The sequence below is a fragment of the Coturnix japonica genome, chromosome 7 (assembly GCF_054131305.1).
Source record: "Coturnix japonica strain WE chromosome 7, WE-NBRP24, whole genome shotgun sequence".
Lineage (NCBI taxonomy): Eukaryota > Metazoa > Chordata > Aves > Galliformes > Phasianidae > Coturnix > Coturnix japonica.
This window is the reverse complement of record NC_140669.1, coordinates 31,398,254-31,412,963: the sequence shown is the minus strand read 5'-3', so window position 1 is coordinate 31,412,963 and position 14,710 is coordinate 31,398,254. Positions and strand designations below refer to the sequence as shown.

General features: G+C 38.0%; 2 protein-coding genes across 7 annotated transcripts in view; both read left to right on the top strand.

Moving 5' to 3' along the window:
- Positions 1 to 13,182, top strand: part of PGAP1 (post-GPI attachment to proteins inositol deacylase 1) — a 35,634-nt gene extending 22,452 nt beyond the window's left edge. For 4 of the 6 annotated variants that reach the window (XR_014948135.1, XM_085552858.1, XM_015867653.3 and 1 more), the window contains 3 exons: positions 200 to 420; positions 776 to 880; positions 1,705 to 8,932. Coding sequence is in view for 3 of the 6 variants with exons in the window: in XM_085552858.1 (XP_085408984.1) it covers positions 200 to 420; positions 776 to 880; positions 1,705 to 1,843 (465 nt within the window). In the remaining 3 variants the exon portion in view is untranslated. Of the gene's footprint in view, positions 1 to 199; positions 421 to 775; positions 881 to 1,704; positions 8,933 to 10,148; positions 10,268 to 13,050 lie in introns of those variants that run through there. The other 2 variants (XR_014948134.1, XR_001556293.3) reach the window with 2 other exon arrangements.
- Positions 13,063 to 14,706, top strand: C7H2orf66 (chromosome 7 C2orf66 homolog). Its single transcript, XM_032445927.2, has 3 exons — positions 13,063 to 13,195; positions 14,076 to 14,276; positions 14,456 to 14,706. Exons 1-2 carry the CDS (start codon positions 13,073 to 13,075, stop codon positions 14,256 to 14,258), a joined length of 306 nt encoding a protein of 101 aa, XP_032301818.1. The 5' UTR covers positions 13,063 to 13,072; the 3' UTR covers positions 14,259 to 14,276; positions 14,456 to 14,706.
- The last annotated feature ends 4 nt before the right edge of the window (positions 14,707 to 14,710 follow it).

The window sequence follows — 14,710 nt, the reverse complement described above, 5'->3', positions numbered from 1 at the left end:
TTAGTGTAAGAGAAATTGCTAGATGCTTTCAAGTGGGACTATAGAACTTTTCTTTTGATGGCTTTTTGAGGGGTAAATTGCAGATTTTTCTCCCTGAATCAGAGTTCATGTGCTACTGTAGGGATAGCTTTTCTCTCTTTATCCCTCTGTATGGGATCTATCAAGCCAGTGCATGCTCTTGCTTTTTCTTTTCTTTCAGGATTTGGACCACTCAAAAGAAACTTCACAGAATTCCATTAGATGCACAGTCAAAAACCAGAATTTGACGAACAGTACTTCGGAAGCAACACAGTCTCTCTCAAGCAGTGCTACTGCTGAAGCTGCTAGCAGTCTTAACATCCATGTTACAGTGCTCCATTTGTTCACATGGATTGTTCTGCTCAACTTGCCATCTTTGGTTTATTGGTTAAAAAATCTCAGGTAACTCTTAATTTGTTAATAAGGGTGGAAGAAAAGCATCCAAATCTTTGAAGATTGTCACAATTGCAAACGTTTGATTCTTAAGATTGTGTACGTTATTATAGCATCAAAGACTTCCATTAACTGTAACCATTCTTTCTATGCAATCTGGCTTTAGTTACGATATAAGTAGATGTTAAGTATCCAATGGTACATTGAAGAAAGTAACGATTCAGAAATGATTTAAATTCACCCAGGGATGCCATATCCATTTCATGTTCATTGTTGTTAGCACATCCTTTTTTCCAAATAGGATGCTGTCTGGTGGCCTAGTTTAGAAGTAACACGCCTTTAAAACAAATTCACTCTTTTGCAGGTACAGTGTTACACTTGACCCTGATCCATGTAGAACTACAGCTATTATACTTGTATGCATTTTAGAAGTCCTCATGAATTCGAGTACTTCTGAAGTGAAATCAAGGTACTGTAGCCCAGTCTGCAGCTATTTTACTGTTTATTTCTTACCACGTCAGTTTCTGTGTTAAAACTTAATTTGCACTTCACAGGCGTGTAGTTATTCAACCTACACAGAGATTAATAAACTCACGTATTTTAAGTCATGAGAACTAGGTGGAATATGTGCAAATGACTGTAGTTCAGGTAAGTGGAGGAAAAATGACCTGCATTTACCACGTGGACATAAGTGAAGGATTTAATATCTAAAATACCAGTTGCATAAAGACTTGTTTTATCGGTGATTTTTTTTTTTTCATTCTCTATTCACTTAATCCTTCTAAACATTACAGAATCCTTCTGTATCCTAAAAATTATGATCTGGAAGTTAAGACTAAGTGGATATGAAGCCTTTATAGATATGTATTTGTAATGTTTCCTATGGGAGAGTTTGTCAAACGTGCCCACACTGCTTAGTTTGGAGCACTTGGTTGTGCAATTATTCCTCAGACATAAAATCAGTCATTATCCCAGAAAAACTTCATAATAAACGGTGTAGTTTATCTTCTTGACTAGTGCTTGTTAACTCAAATGGTGCGAAACAACACATCTCTCTGTTACTGAGAATTATTTCTAAGCTTGCATCATGATATTGTTAAATAGCATCTTATTAGCCTTTTCGCCTAATTGCTGTTGCTTGTATATCATTATTTCTCACTGAACCTGTTTGGTTGTTTGTTATTTTTTTTCCTATATTAAATATATTCATTTTCTATAGAGAATGAAATGTGGTATTTGGACTCCTGCACACAGGGCCACAAAACTGGCAATTTTTTCTTTATGTTCTTACAGTAAACTCCTGAAGATGGCGGCCAACGTTCCACTCCCTTTGTCTGTTGCAGTGTTGGCTTTCGGACGAATACATTTGTACAGAGTACCACATTTTGTAACTCTTTCTCTTCTTCTACATGTGCTGTGTTGTATTGTGTAGCATTTTTTTATGTGAGAACAGTGCAGCCTGGAAAGTAATCATGTAAAGGGGAAAGATTTCAGCAAACAAATGCCTAGACTAACATAACTTGCGTTGTTTGGGAGAGATAGCTGAAATATGATTCCTTTATGACAAGTTTTTGGTTCTGTTCATGCTGCTTAGAAGGCTTTTCATGGCGTTCATTTCCTGACTGTGAAAATGAAGTGAATTAACTGTGCGTGAGCGAGCACATGAGTTGTATTACCGTTACCTCTCAACACTGTTTGCCTTGCAGACACTTGGATATTTCACTGTTTTTCTTTGTTGAAATAGGCTTCTTTTTTAAAATTCAGTACACTGTACAGCGCGTATGTCCTGAACTTGCTTCTCTTGCAGGTCTGAAGTATGCTGGTTAAACCCGATAAACTTCAAGCACACTGTGACTACCAGAAATACTACACAGCCAAGTATACTTTTAATCATTTTATGCTACATTTAAAAGCTGCCACAGTTGTGTCTCGTCAAACCAGAGCGTGCTGCTTCTATAGAGCTGTTATTTCTAACAAAGCACGTGTTCAGTTACTGTTAGATGAGTGAGAGATTATGGCAAGTTTTAAACATTTTCATTTCTGTGAGAGTGAGAAAACAATGACGCTTTGTGTAGCTTTCTATTCTGGAAGCTTTACCAGCAGATTCATAAACAACTGGCAGTAATGTTGTTTTAAAACATTGCCGGTTTTCTCTGGATTTGTGTTAGTTTAGAAATGACTCATTAGACTTTGTCTGTATGTAGGAGGTAGCAAATGTTAAGGTATGATGTGAGTTTACAGTACAGTTGCTATACTGCAGTTTCCAGATAGCCAAGGTTCTTTCCTGTTGTTAATGGAGAGTTGCCATCTCCTAGTAAACGTCCATATGGTAATTTAATATGAAATAGCTATGTCAGTGTAAATCAATGCCTTGCCTTACTGTGCTAACTTCCTCGTGTGGACAAGCTCTTAGGTAGTATAAAGTACTGACCAGAATTATTAGCTCTACATAAAGAATTATCTTAGTGCCTAGATGCTACAGTGACTGCCACTTACAACAATGCCTAGAATAGCTGTGTATAAGGAATTCTGTCTCCTGGCATGTGTTTTGCCAACAGAAGAAATCACATAACCATTATGTTATTTAAAGTGAGGTATTGATTCCGTGTAGAGATGAGTGCTACTCCTTGCTTGTGTTAGCTGTCTCCACTATCTGTGATAACTGTCATCTTCATATGGAATTACTATACCAGCTTGATTACCTAATATGGATAATTACAGGAAATCTGCTACCCACTGTCAACTTAGTGTATTCTTGTTTTAGTGGTAGAGCCTGACCCATTGATCTTATTATATCTTGTTATTCTTGCCTAAAGTGCCTCAGTTAGTTCTAGCTTGTTCTTAGAGTTAATTCATCTGAGCTGCCTGAAAAGACTTAAACTAATTCACACAGTGACTTTCACAATGAACCCGTTCTGTCTTACAAACAAGTCAGCTGTTCAAGCGATCACTAAGTTATTAGAACTGCTTTTCTTAGTAGTTAACCAAACCACAGTTGCTGTTGCCAGTAACCTACCTGCTGATCTTTAAGTCTTAATGTCTTATTAACAAGATTAGATCATGAGTAGTGTTTGTAAACCAGGGGAGTTAACTGTATTATATCCTGATACTGTCTAACCAAATGTGTGCTACAGCATATGTATATAAGACAATTTGTGTGTGTGTATACTTGTACCCTGATGTAGCCTAGAGGTTCCTTCTCAGACACGGGAGAGTATAGTTGCTTTCCCACTTTCAAGTGGCTGTGAGTGTGAAGGACAGTGACAGAACTGCAGTGGGGCTCATAAAAGGCCATCTGTGAAATGTGCAGAGATAGATCTGATTTCTGTGGAAGATCATTTCCTTGGTCTTCGCTGTCCTCTTGGCCTACTACGGTATTTTGCCTCCTGTTTTGGATTGCCGTCTTTATCGCTTCTTCCTGCATGAACCCGTTTGTTGGAGCTGTTGCTGGAATAGAATAATAATGATCAGAATAAAAAGCAAACAGTCTCAAGATGCAGTAACTGTGTTAACTTCCAAAATCTGACAATGCGTGGAACATACCAAATCACAGCAGCATAGAGTAACACCATTTTTCTTATTTAATGGTATTTTTGCAAGCTGAGATTTTATTTGATGTTGCTATTGTTCCTCGTAAAATGGGTTACAAGATGTAATTTGAAAGTGTGGGTAGGAATGGAGAGATGTAATAGGTAGTCTGAGATGCCAAGTGGCAGACTTTAAGCACTCTTGTGCTGATGCTTCCTTTTCCAAAGGTTATTTACTTTCATGGGAGGCAGGAAAGTAGTCTTATGGCAAACATGCTCTCAGAGATGTGCACTGGAGTTTTGCAGTGAGGACTGCCTAACTGCTGCTTGAGAGATGAAGGTTCTAATCTCAACTAGATTCCCTGTATAATCAGTGGAGGGGATTAGGACGAATCCAGAGGGCAATTCATTCAATTCTAAGAAAAGATTTTATAAATTTCCAGTATAGTTTTTCAGATAATTAGTATGATTGTGCATTTGGAGAAAAGGTGTCTCTTCTGTAGATTTCTCCTTCTGATAATTCCATCATTACAATCTCAGCAGAAACATGGACTAACCCACTGTAAGGGCTTCTGAATTGGCTGCGTGATGAAGTATAAATATTACCAGAGTAAACTTTAGTATGACTGGACATTTATAAAACAGCTTTTGGGAAATGCTTTCTCTTAAAACCTTCAAATCCAAATTCCAGTTGACTCTTCCAGCTTCAAACTATCCTGGGTCACTGGGGAAGATCAAGACAAGCAATACCAAATCTGTGCTGTGTAGGAGGATTTATGTTAACTCACTCCAAGTTTGTTTTTCTGTTGCTTTTTAGATGTTGAGGTACTAATTTTGCTAAATCACTGTGGATATTTGCCCCATTCACATGGAGATCGTACCATGTAAAACAAACATGTTTTGGTTCGTGTGTCAGGAGACAATCAGAATAAGAATGTGCATCTCCCTTATTTAAGCCATTAGGAAGGGAATTAAAATAGAAAACAGAGTACCAAATGTCACTAATTGAAGCAGAATCTTTCTTATTATGCTGCAGTAATAGCCATACCTATAGCTATTGGTTCATAAAAGATTTGTTTTTGAAAGGTAAGGAAAAGGTGTTATTTCTTAACTGGAGCTGCTGATGGTGATATTTTTGGAGCTGGCTTAAAGCTGGTTGCAGTATGTCATGTACCATAGGCTGGTATTTGATGTGAAGTCTAATTTTCCATCTGTTTGCCAGTAATAAGGTTGTAAGCCTGTCACTTAGCTTTTCTTTTTCCCTAAAGTCTGATGTATCTCCTTCAGATCTTGACAGGGTGGACAAAGCTAATTTGTTGCCTGTGCATAAAATAAATATTAGAGAAGCATTTTTGATCAAGCTGCTGAAGTTTAGTTCACTGCATTGATGAGTGTGATGAGAAAAACGTTTTGTTTGTTTACACTGAGGAAAAAGTGCAGCCTTTAGAGGCCTGTAATGCTATGAACTACTGAAATTGGTTTTGGAGGCAGTTGTGTGTACAGTAATTGTGCTGCTGTTTTAAGTCACCAAGCTGTTAGCTGCAGGACAGACTGAACTCCGTGTTTTTTACATATCATGGTGAATGTTAATTGCTTCATTTTCAGGTCTGGCTCTTTACATCTCCTTTTTTGTGGGAGGGAATCAAACTAGCCTTTATAAGCACTTAGCATTGCTGGTTTTAAATCTTCTATCACCATACCTTTGGGGAAGATGTGTTTCTGTCACCAAAGCTACATGCTGCTCTTCTGTGCCTCTGGGAAAGTGTCACTCATTGGTACAATTGAAAAGCAGACTCCTTTTTATGTTGAAGTAAAATAGTTTTTCTACCTTTTCTTAGAGCTAGAACTATAAGCTGGTATTCATAGTAAAATACTTTAAGTCTCTTAAGGTTTATTTGACAAACCTATTGCAAATATATATTTTTTATTTATGGAAGAATGTATTCAAAACTTCTAATTGGGACATTTTAAGATAAAATAAGTGTTTATTTCATCTCGTGAATAAACATAACTTTTTTTTTTTTCTAAATTAAATGTAAGTATTTAGCAAATTCTATACCTTTTGCTAAAGTCTGCCCACCACTTCAATTCTTCAGTTATGTCTAAGCATGGAACAGCTTCAAATATGTGCTTATGGCATTATAGCCTAGAAGCCAGTGTCAAAGCTTCGACATTTAGACTTGAAGTTGGTTTAAGATTTAGAGTCTCATTCTACATTCTTATATGCATTCAGGTTTTGCAACTCAATCTCTCATAAATGATCTTTTAAGCATGATCTCTCTCTGCAGTTCTTAATGGGTTGTGGTCTATATTTTCTTGGAAATGTGTATTATCAGAGCTAATTTTGTGTCTCTGAAGTTTGGGAGTGGTACACAAAAGCTTGTTACTCCTCAGTACATCATTCCAGTTGCTCCTTCCATAAAGATTTACCCTTGGTTTGCTGCTCTTCTGCTGTAGCACAAAACTGGAGGTTTGCAGTAATAGGCATTGCGGGTGATAGAGTGAAGATGTACAATGTCTATCTGGTAGGTTATTGCTTTATTGAAGATTTTCATGCTCATTGAAATACCAATGTAGACTTGGTTTTCCCCCATATTCTTACATTAGTTCAAGGCTTATATTCAATCCTTAGATGTGTAGCTTTTTTAAAGGTTAAAAGCACTATCATCTCAGGCTTCTCCCTTTTCCATTTGTGTCACTCCAAGTATGAAAATGGTACTAGAGAACATTACCTGACAACTGAAATATTGTACAGAAGTCTGCAGAAGTAGGCATGAGATACATGATTAGTGCCAGACCAAAACTGAAATGTGTAATTCCTCACTGTGACTTCAAACTCGTATCTTCCTAAAGTAAAAAAACAACTACAACCCACTACCACCACAAAACAACAAACCCCGCAACTGTGTGCCTTAAACCAGTAAATGAGTACACAATAACTGTAGCCCGTGGACTTCTGTAGCCTTATTTTTCCTCTTTGAATTTGAGGATAGTTGTGTGGATCGTACTTATAGTTGGTTTGGGGAAAAGCATTTTCTACTTGCTTTTTTTTTTTTTTTTGACATTAAGATTTATGGGGAGTACAATGTACTTATAGTTTGGATTCACAGTGCCTGAAGACAACAGACTGGAGCTGACCTTAATTTCTCATTTCTTTCTTGAATGACAAAGGAAAATAAGGAAGAAAAATTAGTGTTGGATGCGTCTCCTCTTCTAAATCTTTGTGTCGGAAGATTTCAGATTTGGGTTGTTTCCTTCAAAACTGTAGCTCAAGCAAAATAAGTTATTTTAGCCGTTAAGTACCAATGTTTACTCCAAGTGGTTTGGGTAGAGCTGAGGGGCAGGGATGTATTTGTTTGCAAGCTTTCAGACATTTGAGTAAGCAGTTTCATGTTTTAGGAAGTAAAGTAAGTCTGAAAAAAATAAGGTTACATGTTCAGCTCTTACATCATCAAAAAGAAATATTGAAGATCTTAAAATCCTGCTGTGATGTAGTACTAAAAAAAGGTGTTGTTTTGTTGGTTTTTTTTTTACTGTTTAGCATGAAGAATTGAGGAAAAGCCACTTCTATGTGATTGTGCATTTTGAACAACATCCCCAAAACACTTTCTTTGCCCTGTGATAGTACTAAGTAAAACTTGTTTTTGAATGAAGGTGTTGCATCTGGGAGACTATCAGTGGGCTGTGGGTGTTGTGATGTACACGTAAAATGAGTTTGTGTCGGCTCAACGCAATAATTACAAGCAGTACAAATCAGTTAGTAACTTTCTTCTACTGAGATATAACATGAATCTGTTGTTCCACAGTGCTGTTTTCACTGTGGAACAACAGATAATGGGACTTTATTTTTTTGTCATCCCTACTGATTGCTTGTAGTGAGCGAGTTTAGGACTGTTAGAACTTTTTCCACTCACCTGCATGTCTCTTCTTTGTTCTGTACTGATGTTATTCCAGTAATCCTAGTAACTGTTGACTTGCTGGCTACGGGGATACTAGTGTGAAAATAATTGAGAGAGCCAAGCTACTTCTAAGGCTTTTATGTATGATGATGAACCTAGAAAAAATGTGTGAGCCTAGTAACTTATTTCCTTTGTTGCCCTTTGTTTTTTCCAAGCACTAAGACAAAATAATGTTGGACAGAATACTTCCTTTGGATGATGGGCAACCAACCAGGGATTGATGGCTGGGAAATCTTATCAGTTACTAAGCAACCTAATGCTTTTTATCGTTCTTGTTTTGAGTTCTTTTCTAGCTGGTGTAAGCTTAGTATTTAAAGTGGAGCAAACTGTAATGGTTACAGGTTTCTAGAGTTGTTGACAGGGTCTTATCAATAAATGTTTAAATAACGCTATAATAAATTATTGTGCTTATTAAAAGAGCTATAACTGAACTCTCAGATACATCTGTGTGCGGTAAGCTTGAGCAAAGCCCTTGTGAGATGCTGAGATAACCTTGGAAAACAGGTATCTTCAGCTGATGTTTAAATTAGGGAAAGCTGTTCATGTCAATCATGCAAAACTATCTTTGAAATGCTGTTCCTTTTTTCAGTTAAGGGCAACTGGAATGAGAGCTGCACTGGGACTTTGATGTTTTGATGGTTTCCATGTCTGTTCTGTATAATTCATATTGTTTCAATGTATTTTTTTAATTGTTTTTTTTTTTTTTTTACATTAGTGTGCATGTTATCAAAGTACACTGTACAGTATAAAGCTTTGCTAAATAAACTCTCGTGTATATTTTTGTATGGTGTTTTTACATGGTTGCATTAGTACAAATGGTGGTAATTCACAAAAAGTGCCACTTACCAATCATGCTCTGTGGAGTGTCGTGAATGTTACCTGTACTTTAGTTGTACAAACAAGCTAATGAGTGTTGTGATGAACATTTGCCTTTAGTCTTTGCTCAGGTACAGTTGTGGAGCAGTTGGGTGCTTTTCCTTCTAACTTGTAATAATACTCGGGATTCTAAGCAGAAAATAAAAGCAGTGAACAAGATCGTTGTGGTTAAGAGCATTACTTTCCATAATGGGCCTTTTTGTTTTGCATCTGAAGCAGAATGCAGTCGAGATCTTGCTTGATGAAGCCTGTCACAATATTTTAAATAGTGTGTCTTATGCTTTTACAGCTGTCTTGCAATCTTGAATGGGAGATAGAATGGAAAAATATTTGTTGAATAATGTAGTTGATACACAGCACCACATGTATGAAGCTTATTCTGTAACTCAACTAATTAGTTTTAAGTTGGCATCTCATTCTAGAACAAGGCTTTTACTGTTTTGAGGGAACTTGAGTGAGACTGAACATGCTATGCATTCAAACATGCTCAAGTGCCAGAATGACTATGTCATTACTACAGCAACTTTGCAAGGATTTGATTTACTGAAGGTGTGTTTGATCAGTCAGCCTCACTGTTTGGATCCTGTTAGGGGATAACATAACAGTCCTAAGGCAATAACATTGGTTGCAAATTTATAGATGTCCTCGGCATGTTTTACTGGTTGAATGAACTGCCGCTCCTCTGCTTTTCTGATATTTGTTTGTTTAAGTTAAAGAAAGAAAGAACTGAAGTATAATGAAAGTCCAAACTGTAAACCAAGCTTTTCTTTTCCCCTTCCCTTACTGTCATTGCCTCTAGAAGAAAATTACCACTGCCTTTGATTTCACGAGTTTTTGAACACTTGTGGGGAGGGAAAGGAGGATTGTGAGGAGAGGTGATCACGTCACTATCGGAGATTTGAAAGAGTCTGAGCAAACAGCACTGACCAATCTGCTTTGTGGCTGTTCTGACTGACACCCAGTTGTAGCAGCCTGCTCAAACTTTGCTCTAACAGTGATGAGGGATGGCTGCTGTTGCAGTGGTCATGGTGTGAAACGAAGATGTCAGAATTAAGATGGGAAGTCCCAGGGGGAGAATATTGCTATTTATAAAGAAGACAATGCTGTAGGAACAGTAGGTCAATAGCTGGTATCAAAACTCGGATTTACAAAACAGTAAATCAGTTCCACGAGATGTTCAATCTGCTGAAATGATTAAGGGACAAAATGATGCGGATAGCCAAGTGGCTACGAACTATTGTAGTGAAGAAACAGTTCTAAGATAAAAAGGTCTGAAATAGACTTGGTGGGATGAGATTCAGGTTAGGAAGGTCTGTTTTTTAGGCAATAGAACTGAATCATCCGTGCTTTCTTTACCACTGCTGTGTGCTGACAGCCCGCCACCTGAAGTGTTATTGGGCTCTGACTAATGAAGATGTGGCACTGGACATGCATTTACCAAGCGAAGAGTGGAGGAAAGTAAAGCTGTGTGTATTCATGTGTGCTTACTTGATGGTAAGTAAATGAAAAGAGCTGATCAGAGACCTGTTGACCTTAACAGTGAGTACTATCAGAGAGTTCAAGCAGAAAATATCTTGCTTGTGACTAAATTTTTTTTCATATTTAGCTCTAGGTTTCTTGTCTTAAAATAAATCACCTCTTCACTTTAAAGATAATATGTATATACACAGGGCTCAAACGGGCATTAACCAACTGATTATACACTGAGTGTGAGAGGAATTGAGACTGAAGATTGTCATATGAAGTTCGTATCACTTTAGTACAATGTTACCAACTGATGTTTCAGTGTATCTCCATTTTTTAACTTATTTAGGAAGCAGCAGCAATAAAATTCTGAATGGATTTTCTGGCTGCAGAGACTGGGGTCTCAGCAAAAAGAACCCAAGGGCTTGACGTAAAACAATTGAAAGCATGATGAAGATTAAGAAATCTTCCTCAACAGAACTAAGTTTTGTGGATAGAGAATCGTTCAGGTTCCTACCTGGGAGAAAGAAGAGAATCTTAAACAACTGTTTTAAGATCATAAGCAATTGGGTGTTCTACCTTATGGTGTCCCTGCCTTTTGAGGTGATGGCTCAGAAGTGGCTGCTGAATAACTGAACTGTATGGTGAGACTGAATGTGCAATGGAGAGAGATTAGGATGCTGTCATGTATTTTATTTTTTTCAAACTGTTCCTTAGAACTTCTCAAATTGCTTTATTATCTTGGTAAAGTCCAGAACCGCTGTTTCCCTTCATAGTTGTATTTTACAGCTTCTCTTCTATCACTAAGAAAAAGGGTTAATTCTCCTTGTGTCTGATTATGAGGTTTCTCTTTTTTAAGTGGCATAAAAATTAGTTCTTCAGAATCTGAGAGGTAGGTGGCTTGTTCTGAAGGTTCTTTAGAGTTGACCTTAGAGGCAGGTGGATTGGGAAATGAGAGTACTCTGTGTTTGGAGCTTTATGTAACTTCTGTTTGGTGTCATGCCTTAACTCTGCAGAAGACTAAGGGTATTTAATTAGGAACTCCTAAATATAAATTAAATGCATCATCTTTGGGAATAAAATCAATCAAACAAAACAAAACAAAAAAATAACAAAAGCAGCTGGGTTTATATAACTAGCAGCAGCAGCTTTTACGCAAAGCTGAGGCAATGAGAAGACTGCTGTGGGATATTAGTGCTAAATTCCAAGCTGCGCACAATGTGAGTATCTAATGAGAAGGATTAAACCTGCCTACAGATGCTGTTTCACTGGGAAGTCCTCATTTTGTAGACAGGGAGTTGAGATGCAAGGGATTGTGGCATGATGGTTGTTAGATGTGTAGACTTGAGTAGGCCAGAAATATATATATATATAAGTATTATTGTTTTCCAGTGATTTTTTTCTGTTTCAATTTCAAGCTTTAGTATAAGGTTTAGCATAATATACAAGCTGAACAGTACATGTGATAATTGTATAGGTTACTGCAATTATGAAGTTAATACTGCTGGGAGGTTTTTATGCCTGTGAAATTAGGGGTAGGATAAAGTTTGATGTCAACAAAAAATATTAGTTTTAAAATGTCTGTTTAGAGATCCACTTTACCTATACTAACCAAAATATCACTTAAATAGGAGAAAGAAATGTGGAATGAATGTATAGGCAAAAAAAGGGAGCAGCATTGAGCTGGAGGATGCTACAAAATGAGGCCGAGGCAAATTAGCATAGTTGTTTTTGCAGGCTTTGTCTTAGCTTGTAGTATCACTGGAGGATATTGACAGCCGATAAAATCAGGGTAGGAAAGCAACTCTTTCATTAAAATGTTATGAATTTGGAAACAGCGCTTGCTTTTCTTCCTCTCCAGCATCAAGAAAACGATCTATATCTCATCCTGCTTGAAAACCATTCTACCAGCTGTAATTATTTGTCACCTTTCTGAAGAGATCATAAATTACTTTTAATTAAAGGCAGTATTTTGATACGGCTCTGCTATCTCTGCTGGAAATAGTTTTAAACTTCCTCTATGCTTACCGCCAATTTTCTGCAATACAGCTTCAGGAGGAGGAATTTGCACTGCTCAATAGCAACAGGTCTTAAGAGTATTAAGGATGAAATTCTCAAGGGTCTTTATGTCATGGATGGAAATGGAATCATTACTGTATTTTTGAACTCCTGCTAACGTCACTGACACCCACCTACAGTCCACTAGAAATATAAGTGCAGAGATCAGTTCATTCACAGATCACAAGGAGACTAACCAAGAAGGGGCAAGCCAGAGCTAAATTTGCTGGTAAGATTTATTTTAAAGAGAGTGAACGGTAGAATCTGATTATCTTTTTTTTTGACTGAAGGTCTGAAACTGTTCTGTAGTGCCTTATGCCTGTATTGTTATTCCATTTATTAATATATGTAGTACGTTCTCCTTTCATGCAGTTTTCAAAATGGAGCTGTTGATCTCAGGCCGTAGTTTTGCCTTATCCTTGCAGCCCATAGGCTGGACGTTTTAACTATTCAGCCAGTGAAAATGGTTGTGATGGAATTACAGATTTAAATCTACAGATGCAAATATCTTAAGTGTCAAACTGGTCCCTTTCAGCAAGAAACCAGTACCTAGAAATAATGGGAAAAACACTTCTTTACTTCCTAGTACCTTAGTACAGAACCTAGACAGTTTATGGCACGCAGATTTCATCTGTGGTAAGGAGGTTTTCCTTGCCATGGATGAGTTATTTCCAGGACTCCCCTGGACTGCTTTATTTGTTGGTAGTGACAGTTCTGTAGGGCTTAAGGATCCTGGTTCTTTGTCCTTCTTGCAGATAGTCTGTTCATCTCTTTGACATGTGGAAAGTGGTGCTCCTAGGACTATATACCATGTTGGCTGTTGGAGGATTGGCAAGGGGTGCTCCATTGGAACCAGAAGAAAAATGGAAACCTCTAGATAATCCCAGAAACAGAGATTTGGTAAGGAAATGCTGCCAGAATCACAGTCTGAGTTTTGTGTGGGGATTTTTTTGTTTGTTTTCTATCACAGTAATTTTTGTCCATTAAATTTAATGGCACGAGGGCTTAAGTAACTATGCACTTGACATAGTCAGTAGGTACAAGTGGCTGAGCGTTCTTCAGTGCTCATGTACCCCTTAACTGAAGATGCATTCTCAGCGTGCTGTAATGCACATAAGTTGCTCACGTCTTCAGCAGTTGTAGTTGGATTATAATGCCGCTCCTTTTATGAACCTGAAGGATGATAATGATGATTATGTTTGTCTCAAAAGTGTACTGCTGGTTACACACTTCATCTTAAGTCCTTTTCCATCTGACACGTCCTTGTGAATAGTGGCTAAAGATCCGAAAATTAATTAATAGCTAAGGAAATATAATTAAGGTAATATTTGCAAGATCCTATAAGGAATTTGTGAGGGGAAAAAATCTGTTTCCCACAGTTTTCACCACAGTTTAGAGGAGAATTGACTAAATTATTCTACTTTTACGCAATCTAAAGGGTCGATCCACATCGATTGTGCGTCGTTGCTAACTCTTGGAGAACATTCCGTGCTGTTAAAAGGTACTGTTTGCCCTCAGCAAGAGTTCTGCCATACCTGCTTTATAAAGCAGAATCCTCAGTGGTTCAGTGGGGAGCATAGACTACCAGTGAAATGGTGGTCTTGGAGCAGCATGTCTGATGTAAAGCCATGGGCAGATTGGACGTGTCCAGATGATACTGCCCATATCACACCAGTTTACAATCAAAAGAGATGGCTTCATCCTGTACAGGAGGGGATTGTTTCAGTAGAAATAATTATCTGTTGGGCATACTTGATATTTACTGATGAAATCCATTCAGTTTTTCAGAACTCTCCAGGCGTACTTTTCGGGCCGGGGTCTCGATCTCAGAAATTTCCCAGCTACTTTCACTGTGAACAATGAAGGACCAAGGCCGGTCATGTTCTACTCAGATCCCATTGCTTCTGCGTTTGCAGATTACGAAGAAAGGAAAAATTCTTTTCCAAATGACTTCAAAGGCTAAAAGATGCTGCTGACCAAGGTAAAAGAGGATGCTTTTACACACAAACTGGGGGAAACCTCTAAAACTGAAGGTTGAATAAAGGAATTGTGAGCTCATTCACACTTCCCCATAAATACTAAATAACGTTGAGGAGGGCTGAGCTGCAGCTCTACGCACTTCCCTATGTGCCTCATGCCCTTTTTTCCCCTCTCTTTCAGGTGTTATCTTCTGGACTTGGTGCCAAGTGCTCACCTCCACAGCAAGACCCTACTGCTCTGCCTTCTTCCCTGCTACCTGAGTTTAACCATCCCCTCTGCCCAAGCCCTTACCCTGAGCTGTCATACATACGCTGTTCGTTGCCACTCGTGTGGCGCTGGGGGGCAGCTCTGGCATTGTTTGGGTTCGAATAAACGGGGAATGCCACCCGCCCTTGTTCTAAATAGGTAAATAAATGTGACCTTTCAGCTCACTGG

Excerpts from the sequence above, each read along its gene's own strand:
- C7H2orf66 (XM_032445927.2), top strand. The coding sequence starts at position 13,073 with ATGTGGAAAGTGGTGCTCCTAGGACTATATACCATGTTGGCTGTTGGA. Across the intron at positions 13,196-14,075 it reads ATCCCAGAAACAGAGATTTG|TTTTTCAGAACTCTCCAGGC; the intron begins GTAAGGAAATGC and ends AAATCCATTCAG.